The 22352-nt window shown below is 56.7% G+C and overlaps 2 protein-coding genes across 6 annotated transcripts in view; one reads left to right on the plus strand and one right to left on the minus strand.

Moving 5' to 3' along the window:
* STK36 (serine/threonine kinase 36) overlaps positions 1-12606 on the minus strand; it is a 25794-nt gene extending 13188 nt beyond the window's left edge. For 2 of the 5 annotated variants that reach the window (XM_034785614.1, XM_034785619.1), the window contains exons 1-14: positions 12508-12606; positions 8357-8455; positions 6899-7039; positions 6299-6376; positions 4886-5016; positions 4518-4767; positions 3682-3775; positions 3261-3430; positions 2556-2767; positions 2291-2423; positions 2005-2148; positions 1292-1471; positions 854-948; positions 196-301 (exon numbers count right to left, since the gene is read on the minus strand). In XM_034785614.1, the coding sequence (XP_034641505.1) occupies positions 196-301; positions 854-948; positions 1292-1471; positions 2005-2148; positions 2291-2423; positions 2556-2767; positions 3261-3430; positions 3682-3775; positions 4518-4767; positions 4886-5016; positions 6299-6376; positions 6899-7039; positions 8357-8440 (1818 nt within the window). In that variant the 5' untranslated portion in view covers positions 8441-8455; positions 12508-12606. Of the gene's footprint in view, positions 1-195; positions 302-853; positions 949-1291; positions 1472-2004; positions 2149-2290; positions 2424-2555; positions 2768-3260; positions 3431-3681; positions 3776-4517; positions 4768-4885; positions 5017-6298; positions 6377-6898; positions 7040-8356; positions 8620-8677; positions 9070-12507 lie in introns of those variants that run through there. The other 3 variants (XM_034785618.1, XM_034785616.1, XM_034785615.1) reach the window with 3 other exon arrangements.
* A 237-nt stretch (positions 12607-12843) lies between these two features.
* Positions 12844-20373, plus strand: RNF25 (ring finger protein 25). The gene is made up of 10 exons (XM_034785620.1): positions 12844-12905; positions 14513-14587; positions 15180-15282; positions 15386-15453; positions 16331-16400; positions 16564-16635; positions 16857-16997; positions 17987-18076; positions 19047-19181; positions 19583-20373. Exons 1-10 carry the CDS (start codon positions 12862-12864, stop codon positions 20312-20314), a joined length of 1530 nt encoding a protein of 509 aa, XP_034641511.1. The 5' UTR covers positions 12844-12861; the 3' UTR covers positions 20315-20373.
* Positions 20374-22352: the final 1979 nt, after the last annotated feature.

Consider the following 22352-nt stretch of genomic DNA (forward strand, 5'->3'; position numbering starts at 1 on the left):
CTCGCGCTGGGCCGTCGGAGCGCGCAGGAGCTCGCAGGGTTGCCCCTCCAGGGGCAGGGCTGGTGGCGGGGGCGGGAGAGACACAAGGAAGGGGCGAGGGGACAGGAACGAGGCCGCGGGAGCGCTCGGGAGGTGCCCAGCGAGTGAGCAGGGGGGTGCGAGAGGGAGCCGAGCACGCGGGAGGGGCCCCTTTACCATGCTGCTCTGCTCGCGGAGCCTTGTCTCGACATCCGTCGGCTGGGCCAGCAGCTGGGGGAGCAGGGAGAGGAAGCCGGCAGCCGCCTCGTGGAAAACCTGCAGGCTGGGGGAGGCGGGTGTCGGTGGAGGCAAGGCCCTGGGGGCCAGGGGTCGCCCGATGAACTGCACGCTCAGCCAGGCAATGGGACCAGCTCTCCCCATGGGATCTGCCAGCTGCGCCCGTACTGCAGAGCCCCCAGGGGAGGACAGCCCAGGGAGGCTGGTGTCTGGCTAATGGGCAGGTCAGCCCCAGCGGAGGCGCCACGGCCCAGTGGGGATACCTCAGGACTGGGAGACGGAAGGTCTGAACTCGTCAGCTCTGCTACCCTGTGGGACCCGGGAGTATCCCTGCCCCCCCTCCCTGCCTCAGTGTCCCCATCTGTACAATGGGGGATGATGATCCTGACTGAGAGCCTGGAGGACACCGTGCTGTGGAGGGGCCACATTCGGGTCTCTCCCCCGTGCTGCGAGCTCTAATCCTGGAGTGTGGCCCCGAGGATGGAGCCGGCACGTGAGGGGCTGGTGGGGAGAAGGGTGGGAGGGGATCTCAGTGCAGTGCCTCTCAGAGATTCCGGTTCCAGTACAGGCCACTCCCGCACGCTGGTGGCCACTCTACCTTCTCCTCCGGCTCCGCTGCAGGTGGGACTCACTGGTGAAATAGGCCGCTGTCACGCCAACCAGGTCCGTCAGCAGCGTGATGCACCAGGGCTGCTGCGGGAGCAGGAAAGAACCCATGTGCCAGGGAGCGCCACTCAGACAGGCTGGCAGCCAAACTGCCCGGCCCTATGGCACCACAGGACCCTTCCCCCTCTGACAAGGGCTTGCAAGGGGGAGCTAGTCCCTCGGGGTTAGCTCCGGGAGGTAGCGCACCCAGAGATGGAGGGGGGCCACAACTGAACTCATGCAGCGGTGATGATACAACAGCCTCTAGGGGGCGACCTCCCCTCCCCCCCAGGCCTCCCCACCCTTGCCCCGGCGGCCTGGCACGCCTCAGCATGTGCAGAACTAGCCTCTGGGGGGGGGCACACGCATACCCAGCACTCCCCACACCCACCTGCTTGCTGCTGGCGCTCTGCAGGATTTGCCCGAGCAGGTGCAGCAGGAAGTGAGGTAAATCCGCGGCCTGGCAGAAGCTGTACAGAAGCTCTGAGTCACACCTGGTGGCGAGCAGGTTGCCCAGGACGCGGAGGGCAGGGCGGAGATGAGACGCTCCCTCCAACATCCCCTCCAGCACCTGGGCATGGAGAGGCAGAGAAGGGGCCTGTCATGTGAGCACCCTGGCACTGGCATGGGCAGCATGTCTGCCAGCCACAGAGCTCCCCTCATCACAGGGAGGGGGAAGAGCAGGGATCCACCAAACAGGAGAGCTCAGATCTCTGGGGACAAAGGAGGAACTTCCTCCCCTGGATGGGAGGGGGGATGGGTGGATCCAGGTGTTTCCCCCAGGGTCACCAATGCAGGGGGCGGGGAAGGCTTCCCTGCCTTGCTCCGAGCTCCCTGTCCTAGGCACTTCCTTCACCTGTCTCCACGCCGACGCAAAGCACTTAAGGAAGAGAGTCGGGATCATGATCCCCATTGTGCAGATGGGGAAACTGAGGCACAGGACACACTCTCTCTCTCTCTCTCCCTCCCTGGGTCCCGCAAGGTAACACGGCTGATAACCGAGTCCAATCTTCTGCCTCCCAGTCCCGAGCCCTTCCTTGAATAGCGAGCTGGGAATAAGGAACGGCTGCCCCCAGCCCACTCCCCCCGGCTGGCCCCACTCGCCTGCTGGCTGGAGTGCTGGAGCCGGGCCCGGATGCGCCGCAGGAAGGCCGGGTCCCCCAGAAGGCTCAGGGGCGTGCTCAGCTGCATGGTGGCGGGTTCCGTGGCCTCGATCAGATGCTGCCATTCGTCGTCACTATCCAGTTCCTAGGTCAAAGGTCACAAGAGAGGGGAGATGGCCACTTCGATACCATCAGGTTGAGGGGAGCGGGGCCACACCTGCCCCAGACTCCCCAGCGCCCTCAAGCCAGCTCTCAAGGGCCCCAGCCCGCACCCCGTCACCTCTCACCTCGTTCTCCAGGTCCACGGTCTCGATGCTGCGCCTGCCGCGTGGCCCCGCCTCGCTGCCCCCCGCCGGCGTGGGAGCCCCCATCTCCACCTCCGGAAACTCCCGCTCGTAATCCTGTGTGATCCGGTGCTCCCTGCCCAAGAAACAGTGCAGCTAGAGACCCGTCCTGCGCCATCTCCTGGCTGACGGGTGCCCCCCAGCCCAGTCCCCCCCCCCAGAAACCCACAGACCCAGCTGAGCCAGGGCAGGCACCCCTGCCCCTCACCGCGGCGTCGGGGGAGGCTCCGTTGTCTCCCACTCGGCCTGGGGCTCTTCTCCCAGGACGGCTTGGTTCTTGTCTCCAGGAGGGGAGCCCGGAGCGCGGGCTGCCTGCTCCCCCTCCCTGAGAGCTGCCTTCCCAGGGGCTGCTTTGGGTTTGTGCCCCAGACCTCCTCTGGCTGCCTCCTTGTTAGACGGCGCGTCTGCCTTCAGCTGCTGCTGGAAAAGACCAAAGAGCTTCAGCCAGGTTAGATCTCCGTGTAACTGACCAAGATCCCAGACTCCTGCCTCCACTCCCCTCTCATCGGGGGGCGGGGTCTCTCTCCCCGTAACTGACAAGTCCCGTCCCCCCCTCCCTCCCGCCCCTCCCCCCGCCTCTGGGGCCCTATCCGTGTAACTGACCAATCCCTCGGGCTCCTGTCCCCACTCAGTCCCCCCAGTCATCAGCGGATCTCTCTCCCTGTAACTGACCGACCCCCCAGACTCCCATCTCACCCCTGATCCCCCATAGGCCCTACTGTGTAACTGTCCCAACCATCTCCTGGCTTCACTCCCCCTCCCACTTCCTCGGGGACCTCCAGCTGGAGGGGCCCTGCTCGGTCTCTCGCCCAGCCCCTGGCCAAGTTCCCTCCTAGGCTCCGTGTGTCCCAGTGAGCTCCCAGCGCCGCTGCAGTGAGGGCTCTGCCCAGCCCGCAGGACACCAGACACACACCTTCTTCCGGGCCGCCTCAGCCATCTTCTGCCGCGCCTTCCTCAGGATCTTGGACTGGCCGCTCCTGGGGGCCAGCGAGTGAGCCTGCTTCTCCTTCAGCACCTGCAGCTCCGGGGGCAGCTTGCTGGTGAAGGGGTTCGCGATCCCGTGTTGCTCCATGTCATCGATCACTGCCGGGAGCGGGGGGGTGAGCCCAGTCAGGAACCACAGCAACCATAACGGGGGGTGGGGGAGCTCCAGGGACTGGAGGGGACAGGCCACCCCATGGGCACTCTGGAGACAGCATGGGCTGGGGGGTTGGTGGCGAGGCAGTTGCCCATCGCATCCAGGGGAGATGGGGCAGAGGGGGTGGCCGGGCTGCGGGCAGTGATGGTGGCTCTGCACCCAGTCCAGCAGGAACAGAGCGGGGGGGAGCACTCACTGGTGACCCATCCAGCGATGAAGGGATGGCACAGGAGCTCCGGCCACGACAGGCGCTGGCGAGGGTCCTTCATCAACAGGCCTTGCAGGAAGCTCTGCCCAGGGGCACAGAGACCCATTGTCACGCTCACCACAATTGCTGCTCTTGCTGGGACACAATGAACTGGGCATGCGCACTAGCCTAATGGGTAGTCAGGACTCCTGGGTTCTACACCCGGCTCGGAAGGGAGTGCGGCGCAGTGGGGAGAAATGGATGTTTCTGGTGAAATGACTGAAATAGTTCAAAGCTGGCATACAGTGTCTCATCACTATGCTTCAGCGTTAACATCCCTTGAGATTAATGGGCCAGTCTGTGTCCCTCAGAGCTGCTGTTTCAGGCTGTCTACAAACTCAGGCAGGCGTTGCTGCGTCAGTTACGCTTCTGTCACCCTGGAAGGGTTTCTTCACAACCATAAGGGCTGGAAGCAATTTGTTTAAACAGAAGCTGAGATTCCAGAGGACGATTCAGCAGCAAGGGGCGGATCCTGCACTGAACATGCAGGGCCCTGACTCCCCTTGCAGCCAGCTCTGGGGTGAGCCCTCCGCAGCCATCAAACAGTGCACAGCAACACCGCTCACCAGGGAAGGAAGCGAAGAATCCAGTTTGCAAGGGGAGTCAGTGGAACCGCTCATGATTCCCAAGCAGGAATTTGGCCTGGACAGCCCATCCCCTGGGAAAGGGGGGTTCAGTGACCTCGCCTGACGAGGGGCTGTTGGAGCCAGGGGGGGCCTGTCTGGAACCGGGGCAGCTGTGGCTCTGTGGCTGCAGGGGGACTGCCCACCCCTCATCCCCTTTACCTTGAACGAAGGGCTCATGGTTTTGGGCCACTTGATGGGGTCCTTGACGATGAGGCTGACCAGCTGGAAGATGCTGTTGGTGTAGAAGGGCGGCGTCCCCACGAACAGCTCGTACAGAATGCAGCCCACAGACCACAGGTCGGCCGTGTGGTCGTAGGGCTTCTCCTGCACCAGCTCGGGGGACATGTACAGCGGGGTGCCCTTGATGGACGTCAGCACCATGGTGTTGATGCTCATGGCGCGAGCGAACCTGCCGGGCGAGAGGGAGCCCCTTAATTCTGCCTTCAAGAGCCCCCCCAGCCCAGGAACCCTTCGAATGCCCCAATGGCCTCAGATGCCAAGGGCGTGCGACTTCCTCGGGCACCTACCCGAAGTCACAGAGCTTGACGATGCCCCCTTTGCCCAGCAGGATGTTCTGGGGCTTCATGTCGCGGTGCAGGATCCGGTGGGAGTGGAGGTAATAGAGGGCGGAGATCAGCTGGGAGGCGATGTCCTGAACCTGAGAGACACAGCCACCCTGAGGCCTCAGCAGCCGAGTCTGCGTCCTGACCACAGCTCTGCCAGTGCCCTCACTCCTGACCTGCAGCCCCCTGCTAGCCCAGTCCTGCCCACACACACAGCTCTGCCAGCGCCCCTCACACCCGACCCGCAGCCCCCTGCTAGCCCAGTCCTGAGCCCCGCACAGCTATGCCGGGGCCCCTCACTCCCGCCCCGCAACCCCCTGCTATCCCAGTCCTGGGCCCCCCACAGCTCTGACGGTGCCCCTCGGGCCTAACCCGCAGCCCCCTGCTAGCCCAGTCCTGAGCCCCCCACAGCTATGCCGGGGCCCCTCACTCCCGCCCCGCAGCCCCCTGCTAGCCCAGTCCTGAGCCCCCCACAGCTCTGTCAGCGCCCCTCACTCCCACCCTGCAGCCCCCTGCTAGCCCAGTCCTGAGCCCCCCACAGCTCTGCCAGCGCCCTCACTCCCGCCTCGCAGCCCCCTGCTAGCCCAGTCCTGCCCACACACACAGCTCTACCAGCGCCCCTCACTCACGCCCTGCAGCCCCCTGCTAGCCCAGTCCTGAGCCCCCCACAGCTATGCCAGTGCCCCTCACTCCCGCCCGCAGCCCCTGCTAGCCCAGTCCTGGGCCCCTCACAGCTATGCCGGGGCCCCTCACTCCCGCCCTGCAGCCCACTGCTAGCCCAGCCCTGCCCACACACACAGCTCTGCCGGTGCCCCTTGATCCCGCCCCGCTGCTCCCTGCTAACCCAGCTCTGGCTATGCCCACACACTGATCTCTGCCGATGTCCTTCTGTCTCAACCCACAGCCCAAGGCTTTCCACACACTCAGCTCTGCCAGGGCCCCTCAATCCTGACCAACAGCCTCCGGTTATCGCGGTCTTGGGCTCCCTGCCCAGGCACAGAGCTCTGCCTTAGCCCTTTGATCCCGACCCACCCCTCATCCCTATTCCAGTCCTGGACACAGGTGAGAAGCAGGCTGAGACCCAGCCAGTTCATGTCACTTGTAGCCTAAGGCTAGATTTGAACCCAGCTCGCGTTGAGGTGAAAGGTGAGTTCTCTCTCCCACTTGGCCAATCAGAGCCTTCCCGCCCCTGCCTCTGGGCTCCGATTCCTTCCCCTCTGGACTAAAGACTCGGCAGTGTCCAGCCAGCTCTGACATCCGCTTGTCGGAAGAAGCAACATCGGCACTTCCGGGAGGACCATGAGCCCCTCGCCACGCCCCTGCCCCAGGCCTGACATGACTCCGACTGGCCCTGATGCGTCAGCGTCACAGAGCTACCTGGTCCTCTGGCAGATTCCCATCATCCTCCAGGATCTGGAAAAGCTCCCCCTCCGCGTAGTCCGTCACCACCACCACCTGCAGGGGGGAGACAGGAAGGGATCGTGGGAGCTCGGAGAGCAGGTGCGAAGCCCAGCTGTGTCCTGGGGACCCCTGGGGACGGGATCCATGGCTGGAGCATTGGTGCTGGGAAACCCGACGGGCGAGGACACTGATTCCAGCACGTCTGGCCAGGGCCAGAGACCCGGACTTAGCCCTTGTTCAGGCAGCGTCCTAGTGGCACTCTGGAGTGAGGCCTCGGGATTGAGCCCAAAGGGCGGAGGAAACACCCCGCTGGGCCCTGGGGAAGGGGAATCACTGGGGAAAGCAGCAGAGGGAGGCAACGAGCACTGTGCAGTCTGACGCGGGACTCACCCGTGCAGCGAGACACAAACCCAGTCACAGGAAAGGCCAACGCTTGCTCCTTCCAGCCAGGGCCACCTGCCCTGATGGCGTCGCTGGGAGCGACAGGACACCTCTAGCACCTGCTGGCAGGGCCCAGCTACGGCTCCTCGGAGAACCTGTGCGGCTGACAATGCATGCGCCTCCTCACCCTCTTACCTCCTTGTCCGTCTCAAAGCTGTCGAGCATCTGGACGATGTTGGGGTGGTGCAGTCCCCTCATGATCTCAATTTCCCGCTGCAGGTTCTTCAGCTCCTTCTCCGATCGCCCGACTTTGGGGATGAACTTCAGCGCCATCACCTGCCAAAGCAGACAAAGCTGGGAGCTGTATGCCCGCACCCACCACTGCTCCCAGCCAGGCCCCAGTCAGGCAAGGATCAGCTAGTGACTGCTAGGGTGGAAGGCGAAGGCCAGGTCTACACTCCCCTACCACTGCATGTAACCTTAGCACTGGGCATGGATTAAGGGGATCCCAGAGTTTTCTGTGTTTCAGTGTTCATAACTTTTAAAATCTTGAACTGATTTTCTTCAAACATGGTTAACTGGTAGATCTCAACGAGATCTACAAAACAAGCTAGGGTTGAAAAACTTCAGTCATTTTTAAAAGTATGACGATTCAGTGCTGGGAAATGTTGTAAAGCTTGAGTGTAGCTAGGTCTGCCCATGTGCAGGCTGCATCGTTCTCCAGGGTTCTGATTTTTAAAAGTTGCGTAGGGTTTCCTGGGCAGAATCTTGCACACACTGACTTGTGCAAATTGTAGCACTTAGTCATATAACTGCCTTATTCTGCTGCAAATCAGGTACCAGATGTCTAAGTACCACTAACTGAATCTGCAATGAATTGACGGCAAAATGGTGGGTGAACAATTGTGCCAGTAGAAATGGAGGAGGGGTGAAAGGCCTTTCCAAAATCAGTGTGTGAACCTGTAGAATTCATTTTTTTTTAAATATATGGAGATATACACCCAGCTCACAGAACTTGAGAGGTCATTGAGTGGAGTCTAGTCCCCTACCTTCACAGCAGGACCAAATACCATCCCTGATAGATTTTTGCCCCAAATCCCTAAATGGCCCCCTCAAGGATTGAATTCACAACCCTGGGTTTAGCAGGCCAATGCTCAAACCACTGAGCTATCCCTTCTCCCCTGTTGCACTTTCACAGGCTCAGTAACCAAGCTGCAAATTGTCAGGAGTTAATCAAAACCTATTTTTATCTAGTTCAAGCCAAGGTACCAGACCTCAGTGAGATTCTGCCCAAAACAAGTTTCAGATGTTGGTTGCTTTTGCTGCAGCCCTGTCTAAAAGGTACAGGAAGAATCAAGCTGTCAAAATCAGAAATAAATGTTCCAGAAAGTGCTGAGCATGTGAAAGCAGGGGATTAGAATGGAAACTGTTGTGCAACCTTAAGTACAGTGGAAACTACCAGAAAAACGATCTGGGGAGGATCACACATATGATTGTCAGAGACCCTGGACCTGGAGGCCCAGTCACAGAACCCTGAGCTGCATACCAAGAACTCTTCAGCCCTGTGTTAAGTTTCCCCCATATGTCCTTTTCAACACATCTCACCCATCCCACCCACCTCCTCAGAGAGCCCCTCCCTGGATCTCTGCTCACCTGAGCGCTATATTTCCGGCGCCCCTTGTACACCCTCCCGAAGGAGCCCTCTCCAATCATCTCCAGCACGTGGTATTTCTCCATGGTGGGCACGCCAGCCTGACAGGGCAAAGTGGCACATTAGAGGATGTTCAATTCATCTCACACCTCCTGGGCCTCCCTTCCCCCCTCAGGCCTATGCCAGCTGAGAAGACGGATGGTGCGACGGTTAGGGCACTAGCGAGGAGTTGGGGGACCTGGGTTTGAGTCCCTGTTCTGCCACAGACCTCAACAAGTCACTGAGGCCCAGATCCTTTCAATGGGAGTCAGGTGCCTAAATACCTTGGAGCATCCAGGACGTCATCTCTCTGGGCTTCAGTCCCCTCGTGTGGAAAATGGAGATGAAAGTACCTCCCTACCTCAGTGTGTGTGGATGTGGTGGGGGGAATGATAAACACATTAGAGATTGAGATGCTACGGTGCTACCTAGAAGCTTCTCTTGGGCAGTGGTTCCCAAACTGGGGTTTGTGAAATGTTACAGGGGGTTCTTGGGAAAAAAATCCCTAATGGCGGACAGAACTAGCACGGGGCCAGCAGCCTGGTGTCCCTGGACTTCCAAGATCAAAGCAAGCGGATCTATCAAACTGAGGAAATAGAAACGTCAAGACTCCTTCTAAGAACAACAAAAAATATCCACCTCCCTTTCCATTGTTTTAAATGAAATAGGCAGCTAGGATAGTTTTTAAATGATCATGAAGAACAAGTTTAAGCTTTGTTGTAACGTGCGTTATTTGTCTGGACTGGTCAAGCCCTGAATGCTTGTGTAGGAGGAACTCTTTGAGTTGGCTTCTTAAATCCCTTCCTGCTGTTTCACATCTGATACTCCTTGATGAAACCTAGGAGCCTTGTCTTATAACAGGCTTATTCAAAGTGATACAAGCTACGAAAGTGAGAGCTTGGAAGAGTATTGCCATTTTCATAATGTAATAAAAATACTGTAATGATAAATAACAATTAATAATAAATAGTGTGTAATAAGCATGTCAAATTTTATATTTCCAAGGTCACTGCTTTTATAATTTATACTCCGGTAAAGGAGAAAGTCCCTGGAAATATTCATTTTTAGGAGGGGATTCGTGAGACTTGACATTTTAGTGAAAGGGGTTCACAGGTTGTTAAAGTTTGGGAACCACTGCTCTAGGTAAATGATGCAATAAGTTAAGTATGCTGTTGTCATTTAGCAAACTTAAATGGTTTTTGAATTAGTCTTTTGGATGTTTAGAATTACATAAAACTGCTTTCTTTTTGAATCAGAGAGAACTCTGTTACTGCAGACAAGAAGAATTTTAATTCAACTTCTTCTATTTGTTTGTCTCAAACCCTTTGTAATGATCATTTCCCCATATCCTTGTAGCGCTCAGTTTTCCCACCCTTCTGACAGGAGCTGGAAATCTTGCCTAGTCCACATCTCTTCAGAGCCCTGGTGCCCTGATTTGGGAATAGCTGCTATCAGCTGCCTGCAGTGTTCTGCTCCAGGCTTATCTTTCCAGGACACAGAAAGGTCATTGTCAATTGCTAATCAGCTTGGAGTCCAGAGGCCTCTGAGAAACATCCACAACATCCATGCTACAGGCCTGTTCCTTCTTCTTTCATTCCCTTTTTTGCAAAACTGTTCTCACTAACAAAGGAAATAGAACTCCTTTGCTCCTTAATATATGGCCGTAATTTTGCTCGCCTCAGAAAACTGAAGCACAGATTTTAAAGTGATCGTTGCCTTTCTGGGTTGATAACCAGCTGAACTTGTCTTAAATTAAATGCTACCATGTTTTAATTAAAGTGTAATAATACAGCTACTGTATGTTGGTGGAATGGAAAATTCTTTTTAAGGACAGCTCTTCCACTGACAGCAGTAGAAGGACAATTTGCACTATAGTATTTAGTAGCTTGCACAATTGGTCCACTAGCCTTTGAACAGTATGCTGCCACTTGTAGCTTGACCCACAGCTATGCCTAAAGAAATCTAATGAATCTATCTGCAGTTCTTAGCACGTTGGTATCTAAGAGCTGAGGAAGATACTAGCAAGGGCTGAGAGTAGTGCCAGAGAATGCCAGCAGCCTTTCATCAAGTCCAGGCTGCATTCTCAGAAAGGATGACCAGGCCCATATTTTCTAAGAAATGTATGGCTAAGTGCTTGTGCTCTTAGGCCTGCACAGGCCAGGGGTTGTGTGCACAAAGCTCTCATTTAGATGTGCACATCTAATCAGGGTGTGCACAAAAGTGCATGCACAGTTACATCAACACATGGGCCATGGTCACTGGGCAAAGAAAATGAGCAAACAATCTCTGGGGACAGCTGCCGCTGCCCCCAGAGATATGGCCAATATTTTGATTTTGGATCTGGTGGTGCCCCTCGAGACTACAGGCTCCAGCATGCAATGCACTGTCTTGATCTAGGTACTGCATGCTGGCATCTGTAGTTTGTGCAGGCTACAGTTCCACAGTGAAGAAAAGGAGGCTGCAATCTGCTCCATTTTGTGGATATTATATTTTCCCCCAGGGCTCCTGGTAAGTTGCTGATGAGACCCCCAATGAATGAAGATCAGTTTTCCAGAAGAGGGGACAGGTCAAAATCTTCCCATGATGGGATTTTGCATTGTGACTGGGTTTTTTTGGACTGGGTGTTCCAAACATCTGTCCCTTTGCCCTTTCATACCTTGTTGACTACTCAGCTGTCTTGCACCTAATACAAACAAACAAGCCCAAAGAGGCAATAACCTCCTCTTTTTTCATGACTCTTCCTCTGATTGTTTCTGCCACAAGCCAATCATGTGTGAAATCGGACAAAGGTTAAATTGCAAAGCTTCCTTTGCAAAGAAAAGATTTCTGATTCCTAGCCCGAGGCAAGGATATTTAACTTGAACTGTTAGATTGTTTATTAGGTCCTGGGTTTTTCATTTGTGAAATGTATCAACAGAGTAACTTCACCACACTTGTGCCATGCAGGGAGCAAAAGGTTTTGATTGATCTGTGTAAGTGTAATTTAACACAGTCCGGTAACCTGTTACATAACAGTGTGGACTTTGACATTATTCAGAATGTCAAGCAATAGATTGCATTTTATATTTCTATTGAGTGATACAAGGGAGAAACACTGTGTGTGTGTGTGTGTGTGTGTGTGTGTGTGTGTGTGTGTTCGTGTTCCCGTCCCCTACACTCTCACTGTGAATCTGCAGTAGTTCAATATTTCCTTCAGACTTTACATAAGTGTACATGGGCCAGATTTTTGGCCCAATGACGATTTTCATGTGAATGTGTGCATATAGGATGTGTGTTTCTCTTGATTCCTGGCACTTGCATTACTAGGTTTCACTATCTACTATAGCTGCTCCTGTTTTGTTGGTGATTATGAAAATCTGCCCTCAATTATATTCATGCAAGGTTGCCCCTACGGAAGTTTACACAGATGTAACTCAGAGCAGTATTGTGAAAACTATGTGTAATGGCATGTCTGCTTTGGTGCAATGGGTACAGGGAAAACTAGGGGTACATCTACACTACAGGGGGGAGTCGATTTAAGATACGCAAATTCAGCTACGTGAATAGCGTAGCTGAATTCGACGTATCGCAGCCGACTTACCCCGTTGTGAGGACGGCGGCAAAATCGACTTCTGCGGCTTCCTGTCGGCGGCGCTTACTACCACCTCTGCTGGTGGAGTAAGAGCGCCGATTCGGGGATCGATTGTCGCGTCCAATCGATCCCCGAGAGGTCGATTTCTACCCGCCGATTCAGGCGGGTAGTATAGACCTAGCCATGGAGAGTTAGGGAAGAACAGATTTTCTAGGGTGTTTAAATTTCAAACGGTTAGCAATGTTCTTGTATTTGCTTGTGCCTGAATAATTACGGCTAGAATTCCCCAGCACTTGAAGTTTGAAGCTATTCTGTAACCAGGCCAAGGTAGGGTATTGATAAATTATTACAGAATAGCTTCAAACTGGCCACAAGCTTGAAAAGCCAAAGACCCATTACTCATGCAAGTAAGATCATGACACCTTTGTTTATTTGAATCCTCAATATGAAGGCAAAAATGCANCCCCCCCCCCCGGGCCAGGCGCAGGGATCGAGCCCCCCCCCGGGATCTGCCCCCGCGGGATCCCGGCCCCTCTCCCCCACCTGAGCGCCGGGCCCCGCTGCCGCCCGAGCCGTTCGTTGGGATCCACCCGCCCCGCTCCCGGGGTGCCCTCACAGGTGCCTGACTGGATCCCGGCCTCGCACGCGGACGGAAAGGCGGCCAGGCCCGGCTTCGGCCCCGGCACCCCGCCGCACGGACCCCGCGGCCCGGCCTGTCCCGGCGCTCGGCCGGCGGAGGGGCTCCAGCCCGCCTCTTTACACAGGCGCTGCGGCGGCCACCGCGCCCCGCCAGGACCCCGGGGACCCGCCGCGTCGGCGTCGCTTAGCAACCGCCCTTCGGGGCTGCCCTTCCGCCGGGGCCTCCGCGCACTTCCGCTTCCGGGGCAGGCGGGGAAGATGGCGGCGGCCAGCAAACGGGAGGAGGAGGCGGCGGCCGACTGGTAACCATGGCGATGGGCGCGGGCTGGGACCAGCTCGGGGGCTGAGACAGGGGGACCCGGCCGGAACCCGGCCTCCTCCCCCCACAGCCCCCCCCCCGGCCTGGTCCCTTCCCCCCCGGGGCCCTGGGGCTCTCCCCGCAGCTACACCCCGCTGCCAGCCAGCCCCGACCCCCTGCCCCCATTTCCTGCTGCAGGGTTACCCCCCCCGCGCGTGCCTTGCCCGCCCCCGCGCCTTCCCCCACTGTCCCGGGCGTGCCAGTTTCCACTCCCCCCCCCCCTGTGCCACTCCTCTCCCCCTCCTCCCACAGACCCAGCTGTGCCACTTCCAACCCTCCCTCCCCCCGCCCCAGTCATGCTATTTCNCTTCCCCCCCTGTCCCGGGCGTGCCCGTGGCCCCTCCCCCCCCCCCTGTGCCACTCCTCTCCCCCTCCTCCCACAGACCCAGCTGTGCCACTTCCAACCCTCCCTCCCCCCGCCCCAGTCATGCTATTTCCCAGTTTTGCAGACTGGGACCTCGATTGGGTTGTTGCCTCCCTGGATTCCTTCCCTCCTCTCATTTGCGGTCAGGGTGCCGTTTGCTGGGATGCGATTACACATTCTGGCTTCCAGAAATGGCAGAGATGAAAGGCACCTTCAAAATGTGATCTCCTAATTCACCTGCTCTTGTGAGACGCGTGGAGGGGATATAATCTCTGAATGACCTGGGACTTGTCTGACCTGAGAGATGAGGTGCTGGCACCACAGTGCCCTGTATGCAGCAACTTTAGCCGCCCCCTCCGAGACTCCTTCTTGGGTACTGGATCCCCTGAGTTTTCTTGGCAGTCTCCCATCTGAATACTGACCTGTCCCCAGCCTCCTTAATTCCGGATGTGAGGTAGTCATATCTGTGGTGATGCAGCCACAGGACAAGAATTAAATAGCTGTGTCTAAAGGGATTTGTCAACTGAAATTTGGCCCAAACTTTAAACATAAAGCAAAAAGATATTTCTATAGTTCTTAAAAATTTCAAATACATGTTATTTTTAAACAAATAAACATGCTTGTGCTTTGTTTGCGACTCCGATGTTATAGCTCAGAGTCTGAAATGGAAACATAGCTGAAACAAATGTTAAAGCCGAGAGTCCTGTAAAGAAAATTAAATAAAAAAAAAGTTTTCAAATTTTTCACTTTTAATAATCTGAGAAATAAATGTTTGTAATTTACCTATCATGTGCATTACTGTAGTTCCGTAACGAGGGAGAGACCTCACCCCGTGAAGAGTTTACTATCTAAATGGGGAACACTGACAAAGGTGGGAGGGAAGTGACTTGCCAAAGGTCACACTACTGGTCAGTGGCAGAACCAGGAATAGAATGCAAGTCTTCTGAGTCCTAGCCCGTTGTTCCTTTCACTAGACCCTGCTACCTTCCACATCACTTTTACCTAGACAATGTCTCTTTAAAACAAATTTTCATGGTATTGTTATTTCTATTTGTAAATGATTGGGAGTTTCTGAGATGCTTCTGCTGTATAAGGTCCTAGGCAGACCTGTGCATTGCTCAGGGAGGAAGAGGAGGAGGGAGTCAACAAGGGAGAATGGCTGTGTGATGTCCCTTCTCTATTCTCAGGGCTTTGCCATCAGAAGTGGAGGTCTTGGAATCCATATACCTGGATGAGCTGCAGGTGTCTCGAGGAAATGGCAGGTATTTGTGCTATTACCGGGTGTCACTAATTCTGAGGGGTGAGATTTCACCACTTCGGTGTACGTTTATCTCAGAAGTCGGATCTCAGAGCTGTGCTGCTGGGAACAATCCTTGGACTGGCTTGTGTACACAGATGTTACGGGTGTCCAACTGTGGATTCTGCACTTGGGATTCAAGGCCCTGGTGAGCTGAGAATAAAGTTCCAATGGTCGCCGTGTCCGGATTGAGTGTTCGCTCAGGGAGAGGGTTCTGCTGTCCTTAGCCCTACACCGGCGCTCCAGCACGCTGTGCTCCCTGGCTCATACCTGAGCTACTGCCAATCTCTGCTCCTTTTCCTCAGAGCTGCTAGTGCACCTTGGCCCCATGCCAATGAGTGTTTCCCCTGCGGGGGCAGGACAGGCACACTCAGCCTGCTGGTCTCCTCTGCTGCACCATGCACTGTAGCCCCTTTTCAGCCCCACAGGGCTTGCCTGGAAGGTTTGTGCTGCTGTGACGATACGCAGCCCATGTCACCTCACTGCACTGTCTGTCCTTCATTAATACTCCTCACGGGATACATGGACACTTCACCTCAGCCTCCCTGCCCTCACAGGTCAGCGCCCTGGGAAATCTGCATTACCCTGCACCCTGCGACCGCGGAGGATCAGGACTCTCAGTACGTCTGCTTCACTCTCGTGCTGTCTGTGCCCCCACAGGTAAGGTAACGGTGCCTGACCCCCAGGAGTGCAGCCACGCTTCACAGAGAGGGGCAGGGCAGGACTTTGGGCCCCATTCATCCCTGGATTTGTTTCTTTCTAGTATCCCAACGAAGTGCCAAAAATCTCGATCCGGAATCCACGGGGGCTGTCGGATGAGCAGATCCAGAAGTGAGTGCTGGGGAAGGGGTTTCCCCCCTGCCCTCGAGACACAGGAGGGAAGAAACTTCCCGCATTCCAGCTGGGGGTGGGAAACACGAATACCCCCTTTTCCCTCAGATACGTGGAATCGCTCTGTCTGCCACCTAGAGCTGCATCAGCCTGCACAGAAAATAAACAAAAGCCATTGAACCGTCCTGCTTCAGTGCAGGACCAGCCGCTAGCTGCCTGGGGCTAGGAAGAAATTTCCCCCTGGACTGGTTATTCCATCATTGTTCACTAGGGGAATCTCTTGCACCTTCTGAAACAACTGGCCCTGTCCTCGTCCAGTCGGGCAGCTCCTGTGTTCTTCCCTCCCCAGTCCCAGAGGGTTGTGCACAGGTATGGTGAGATCTGGATAGTCTTTTGCTGCCAGCACGAGGCTTCGATCCTGCTGGAGCTAACCCTGGGTGTTTGGCCTGGTTTTAGTCTCTCTGCCTTGTCACTAGTGAATGGGTCAGCGGCAGAGTCGCTGGCCAGGTTAGCTCGTCGCAGCAGGCTGCGTTGAGTAGAGAACCTTGCTGGGCGTCAGCCTTGGCGAAGGGCGTGTGTGTACCAAAGAATCCAGGGCAGTAGGTAGGAGCCAAAATCTGGTGCCTCAGACCTGTTCTCATGGGACTCCTCTTCCTCTGCCCCCACACCGTGGGGGATGGGTAGAGGGGAGGGGGAAGGGTCTGAGCATGGTAACCAAATCGGAGCACAGGGATTTCTGTACCCAGCTTGGCACCACTATTGACCAGTCCAGTGGCTGCCCACTGTATAGTAGCCGCTGTTCCCGTCTTACTGCTGCAGCTCACAAGAGGTTAGCGCGGCCCCTCCTTAGTCACGGGTTTCTGCCTCTCTGTTGTAGGATTTCCCAGACCCTGGGACAAGTTGCGGAGGCTGGGCTGGGGACAGCGGTGCTGTATGAACTGATTGAGGTGAGAGAGGAGGGGAGGCCTGGCGTGGGTTGGGCGTGGTGCTAGATGCAGCCCGATAGTGTCACGCGCTCGCCTGGTCTCTGCGTGCGGATTGGTTGGGTCAGAGCCTAGGCCCACCTGGTGCTTTGGGTGGGTAAAGTGTTCGTTCTCCCTCTTTCTACAGAAAGGGAAGGAAATTCTCACCGACAACAACATCCCTCATGGCCAGTGCGTGATCTGTCTCTACGGCTTCCAGGTAGGAACCCCTGCGATCAGTGCGTGGCCCTGCGGTCTACTGGGGAGGGACTGGCAGCCTGTACCCCAGGGCTTGTGGAGATGGAGGGGGGGCTCTGGGAGCAGATGTATCTGAATCAGACCCAGCTGAGGGTGGAGCATTAGTGGAAAGCCCCCTCACCGGGGAGGGCGCCATGGGGCGCACACAGGACTCCTTCCCAACGGCCCCATCTCCTTGTACAGGAGAGAGAAGCGTTCACAAAGACTCAGTGCTACCACTACTTCCACTCTCACTGCCTGGCTCGCTATGCCCAGCACATGGAGGAAGAAATCCACGTGCAGCAGGAAGAGAGAGAGCAGCACCTGGCGCCTCCTTCCAAGCAGGTAAGAGGCCCCGGGCCCCTCCCCCGTGTCTCACAGAGGAGGCCTTGTTCTCCCAGGCCTGTCACGCAGTCCCCACTGCTCTGGATATGGCCACGCGTAAGAGCTCGCTCCTTGGAGTTGCCGTTTGGGTTACTGGCTCCGGATCGGTCTCGCCAATCTCCAGCCCGTGAAAATCACAAGTCAGGCCCCCAGAAGTCATGGGATTGGCTAAAAATCACGAGTTTTAAAAACAGAATAAACTTGGGGCTGGTTTTGTCTGTCTTCTGGGTTCGGAGCCTGTAGGCTGCAGCTGGGTCCCGTTTTGAAGCTTCTCCCTGAAGCCACAAGGGCTAGAAACTGTCACTGAAATAACATAAGCTGCGATTCTCTCCTGCACGCACAACTCTGGGGCTGGGCAATCTATTAACCTTCTCTTTGGGCTTACTAATGCGCCCAGCCAGCCATCTGGACTCTGAGCACTTGGCCAGTCCTTGCAAAGTATGGAATAAGTCGCACCAGTGCCCAGAAAACAGGTCCAAGACCCCTCACACCCAGTGTCCCGAGAACAGCCCCTGCTGTCAAGCCTGAGGCATCTCAGCCAAGTAGTGTCTGTGGGGAGAGACCGTCCCTGACTTTATTGGTTATAACCAGCTCCTTTAAAGTTATTAATCAGCTGCTAGACTGCAACTCCCAGCATGCCCATGTGGCATAAATTGACCGAACTACCAGCCAGCCAAACCAGAGGATCCCTCGGTGCCTTTGGAGTGGGAGTTACAATCATCAGCAAAGCTATTGCAGTGCTGCTAAAACCGATGAGAGTCCTAAAGCTAAGCCTAGACAGCCGGGTAGCCAGGCATCCTCTGCCCTGCCAGAGCAGCGCCTGGGGAAGCCTGGGACTCAAAGAACCCGGAGGGTTTCCTGGAGGGGCAGGGAGCAGGGTGGAGCAGGATGGGAGGGGCGGGGGGGTTAGTGTTATGGGGCTGCGTGCCAGCTCTCTCTTCTCCCTGCAGGGAGTCGGAGTGCAGTGCCCCGTCTGCCGGGAAACACTAACCTACGACCTCTCCGCTCTGCAGGCAGCGCCACCCCCGCAGCACCCGGTGGTAAGAACTCCTAGCTGGGACCCCGCCCATGGATCCGGGAGGGAGCGTTTGCGGTGTCCCTGAGGCACACTTCAGGGGCCTCCCCAGGCACCTGCACCCCCCGGGGCTGCTGTCTGCTTCTGCTGGGTATTTACTAGAACCCGGCAGATACTCACTGTTCACGTTAACGTTTGGGCTTAAATGCATCCGCCTCATAGCAACTGGGCAGTCCTGATGTAAACTCTTCCCCTTTCCCACCGGGTGCAGTCCCCATCTTCCTGGGGCTGGGAATGGAGCCGGAGAGGCGTGCCCAGCCACACTCAAGAACGTAGCCCATGGTTACTGTTTGCTTTTCTCACATAGCCACGTGACCTGCCTGTGGGAGGGGAACCGGTCTGCGTGTGTCTGATGGGTATAGACACCCTGGAGAGGGACAGGTGCTGCTGTCCCTGGGGAAAGGACGAGGCTGGGGCCCTGCCCCAGAGAGCCTCCAGCCCAGCCAAGCTGCAGGGGTACTGGGATGGAATTAAGCCAAGGAAACATGGCTCAATCTCAGGTTCTTCCTGCACTCCCTAGAGCCTTCTCCCAAGGGGTGGGGCAGAGGGCCTGTCGCTTCAGTCAGTTAAGATCCAACAGGCCAAAGCCCTAGAGCACAAAGTGGAGGAAGTGATCCTGCCCTGGCTCTGGGGGATGGGCCGTCCGTGCTGTCCCTGCTCTGATTTCTAGGCTGCACGGAGAAAGAATTGCAGCTTCCCTTCAGTAAGTCTCTAGTTCTTGTTGGCTCATGTAGATTCTGCTGGCCCCTCGCAGGGACATGGTTCAGCTGGTCCAGTCTGCTGTGTCTGACTGACACAGGGGAGCCCGTGTGCGTGAATGCCCCGGTCAGTAGCCCAGCAGGCTGCCGGCGTGTGGCTTGGGTGATTTACCCGTCTGGGAGCAGCCGCTCTGCCAGGCTGGATATTGACCGAGCACGGCACTAACTCTCCCCCAGGAGCCGTACAGGCCTGATGCAAAGGCGCTACAGACCCAAGAGGAACTGCTCATAATCTACCAAAGGCAGCAGAAGAAGGGAGGCATCATTGACCCCGAGGCAGAGAGAAACCGCTACTTCATCAGCCTCCAGGCGGTACGCTGCTCCTCGGGGCCGGGCGTTGTGGGGAGCTCTCCAGCGCCGCCCTGGTGTGGGGCAGGAGTGGCTCTGGGCTGCGTGTGCAGGGCTCTGCTGGTCCTGCCTCCTGCTCGCTATGGGGGCACTACAGATCCTTGGCACGTTCCAACATGCCAGAGAGCGGGTTGGGTGGGGGCGGGTTTCAGGTCCCAGACTGATTGTGGGGGGGGGTGTCTCCAGAATGGGGGCTGGCTGTCCCGGCGCAGAGGGGCGACCAAGGGCTGCCTGGTGCTGGCAATAACTGAGGGTGGGGTGTGGTTGTGGGAGCTGGGCCTGGGGCCTTTCCCTAAAGAAAAGCAGGAGGTAGGTGGTGTGGCAGGCCAGGCCCTTTCCTCACCATTGGCTCCTTTCTCGCTCAGCCTCCAGCGGCTGCGGATCCCGGCCCCGGAGCCGCCCCTGCCACGGAGCAGCTCTGCCAACTCCCGGCCCCGGAATGTGCTGTGGAGCCTGTCAGCCCTCCCCAGGCTCCAGCTGTGGGGACAGAACCTGGGCAGCTGGCAAAAGCCTCGGTCCCCCTGGAGCCCCAGAGCAAGCGAGAGAGGCACCGAGGGGAGAGGCCGGGATTCCCAGGCCAGGGCAGGCAGCCGTACAGCGACCCACAAGCAGCAGCTGCGGAAACTTGCCGCCTTCTCCGTGGCTCTGGAGGACCCGGCGGTTTCGACTGGAGACCCGACTGGAGGGAGGACAGGAGCCAGAGACCCAGTGGGGGATACAGCCAGGAGTTCCCGAAGCCGCACGGCAGAGGCAGAGTGGCTGCCTTTGCTGGTAGGAAAGAGTCGGGCCCTGCTGGCATCTTGCCCGGGAAAGGGGCGTTGGACTCGAAAGAGGAGCATCCCGCTGTGGGGAGATGGACGCCGGAGCAGGGAGCTGAGACCCAGAGCAGGGAGAAGGAAAACCTGGCCCTAAACCAGCATGACCCCAGGGCGCCCACGGGCTGGCAGGGCCATCACAGGACCTGGGACTGTGGGAGATGGGAGAAGTCCCGGGGCAGGGAGCGTGGTTCCTATCCCAGGGCGCCACGGGGGCGAGGGGCGTTCAGGCCCAGTGCAAGGAGAGACCCCCATGGCCAAGTGAAGGAGGACGGTTCCTAGCAGGAGGGGGCAGGGGCTGGTACGGGGGGGCCTTTCCTGGGGAGAACAATAAAGAGTCTATTAAAATATCAGCTATCCGTCTCCGTATCCCAGGAGGAGAAGGGCCAGCCCAGATCTCTCCGGGGGTGTGGGTGGCTGGCACAGGACACATCTTCCTGGGAAAAGAGGAACACGGAGGCTGTGATGAGCTGGGCACGTGGTGGTGGGTGACGGGGGAGTGCAAATCCAGGCTGGACTCATGTCTTAGTAAGCAAGCGGCAGGTGTGGTTACTAATGGCTGCGTTGCAGTGTCTCTTGGCAGATTGATTGTCACTCATCTGGTTAGTCCTGGGCAGGCAAAATCCCTCTCTTGGCCTTGAAGGCAGGACCCAGCAGTGGCCAGATGCCACTTGACTGCATCCCAGGCTCTCCTGAGTGTGAACTCCATTGGGCATTGCTATGGGGTCAGCTCCCCTGAGGTAGTGCTGCCGTTCCTGAGCTGAGAGCGTCGCTTTCCTGACAGCCCTCACCCCCGACCACTCAGAGCTCGACTGGGGCCAGCTCCGGTAGCTTCGAGCCGCCTGGGCCAAGGGGACTCTAGTGCTTTGGATTCTTCCAGGCCCTGCCGTTGGTTCCATTTCCCTGTTGATCGTATTCAAATGGAACTTGTTCTCTTTAAACCGACTGGTCCCTGTTCCAACTTCACCCCCCTTTCTGCTCGCTCACTGATCCGAACCGCTTCTCCTCGTAAACATCCCTGTATAAACCAAGCGGTGCTCCAGGCTTCGCTTGGTCAATGGCTCTTGTCTTTCCTCTGAGGACCCCCCGTCTTTTCTCGGCACTTTCCAGTTGCCGCCCCTCCCAGAGCCAAGCCATCCCCAGTAGAGAGTTACTCCCCTGCTCTCTGTACAGCCCAAGACTGGCTCCCCATGGTATCCCAACAAACCCCTCTGTAAACATTCATCCACGCTTGCCCCGACCGTTCTTACTACTCCAGCCTTGGCTTCCTGGTCCCTGGGATTAGGCCCTAGCCAGGTTCCATGGGACTTGTCTGGAGGGACTCTAGCTTATTGTGATTTCAGTCTATTTGCTCATCTCTCCAGCCCTGCCAGCAAACCCGAGCATTATGTTCTCATCCCTCTCCTGGACGGTTCTGCCCATCGTTAAAGAGAATGGACGTCTCCCCTCCGACGGAACAGTGGGGCTGCCAGTGAAGTCAATGGGGAAGGGGCAGGGGTTAAGACCCTTGATCCCAGTTTTTTGCCCTCTGATTCGTGTCCCAGTGAACCTTCCTCTTCCTCTGGGCGTAGCATGTGACCGTGTCCCGAAGCCTGTTTGTAAATGAACGGAAAGATTCTCTGCTGCAGCGCTGACCTAGTTCACGTTCCGCACTGACATTCAATGCCCTTGATGCAATTGTTGTTAACAGGCCCTGCACCTGGGTTTAGCTCAGATGCTCAGCCCTAGAAGCTGGATAGTGTGTGAGCCACCAGAGAAGGGAATTTCCACCACAACACAAACAGGCCCAAATTCTTCTCTGCCAGCCTCGTGTCCCCTGCTGCAGAACAGAGCGCAGAATTTAACCCCCCGCTACTCCACTTGTTCCCCCAACAGTACGGGGAGCTTGAAGCTGGTTCTCCCTCTTGGAAACCAGGCGCTTGAAGTTTTGCTGTTCAAACCTCCGCAGCCCCCTTGGGAATATTCTTTATGGCTGTTGTGGGGATCCTGTGATCTGGGGGGTAGGGAATTTGTCCATCTCCTTCACACCGAGCTCAAATGTTCCTAGAAAAGGTGACTCTTCTTAACAAAGATCAGGAGTCCTTGTGGCACCTTAGAGACTCCATGCATCTGATGAAGTGGGTTCTAGCCCACAAAAGCTTATGCTCAAATAACTGTTAGTCTCTAAGGTACCACAAGGACTCCTGTTCTCTTTGCTGATACAGACTAACACAGCTACCACCCTGAAACCTGTCGTCTTAACATGCTGATCAGAATCCCAGAACCATGAGCTGTCCTCTGGGGGGAGGGAGGGTGAGAAATATTCCTCGGGAGGATGGGG

This window comes from Trachemys scripta, chromosome 11, assembly GCF_013100865.1.
Source record: "Trachemys scripta elegans isolate TJP31775 chromosome 11, CAS_Tse_1.0, whole genome shotgun sequence".
Lineage (NCBI taxonomy): Eukaryota > Metazoa > Chordata > Testudines > Emydidae > Trachemys > Trachemys scripta.

What these genes read in the sequence shown, in the direction of transcription:
- RNF25 (XM_034785620.1), top strand. Translation starts at nt 12,862, where the DNA reads ATGGCGGCGGCCAGCAAACGGGAGGAGGAGGCGGCGGCCGACTG. An exon ending in TGCTGTCTGTGCCCCCACAG is followed by an intron (nt 15,283 to 15,385) that starts GTAAGGTAACGG and finishes GTTTCTTTCTAG; the next exon opens with TATCCCAACGAAGTGCCAAA. An exon ending in CACCCCCGCAGCACCCGGTG is followed by an intron (nt 18,077 to 19,046) that starts GTAAGAACTCCT and finishes ACTCTCCCCCAG; the next exon opens with GAGCCGTACAGGCCTGATGC.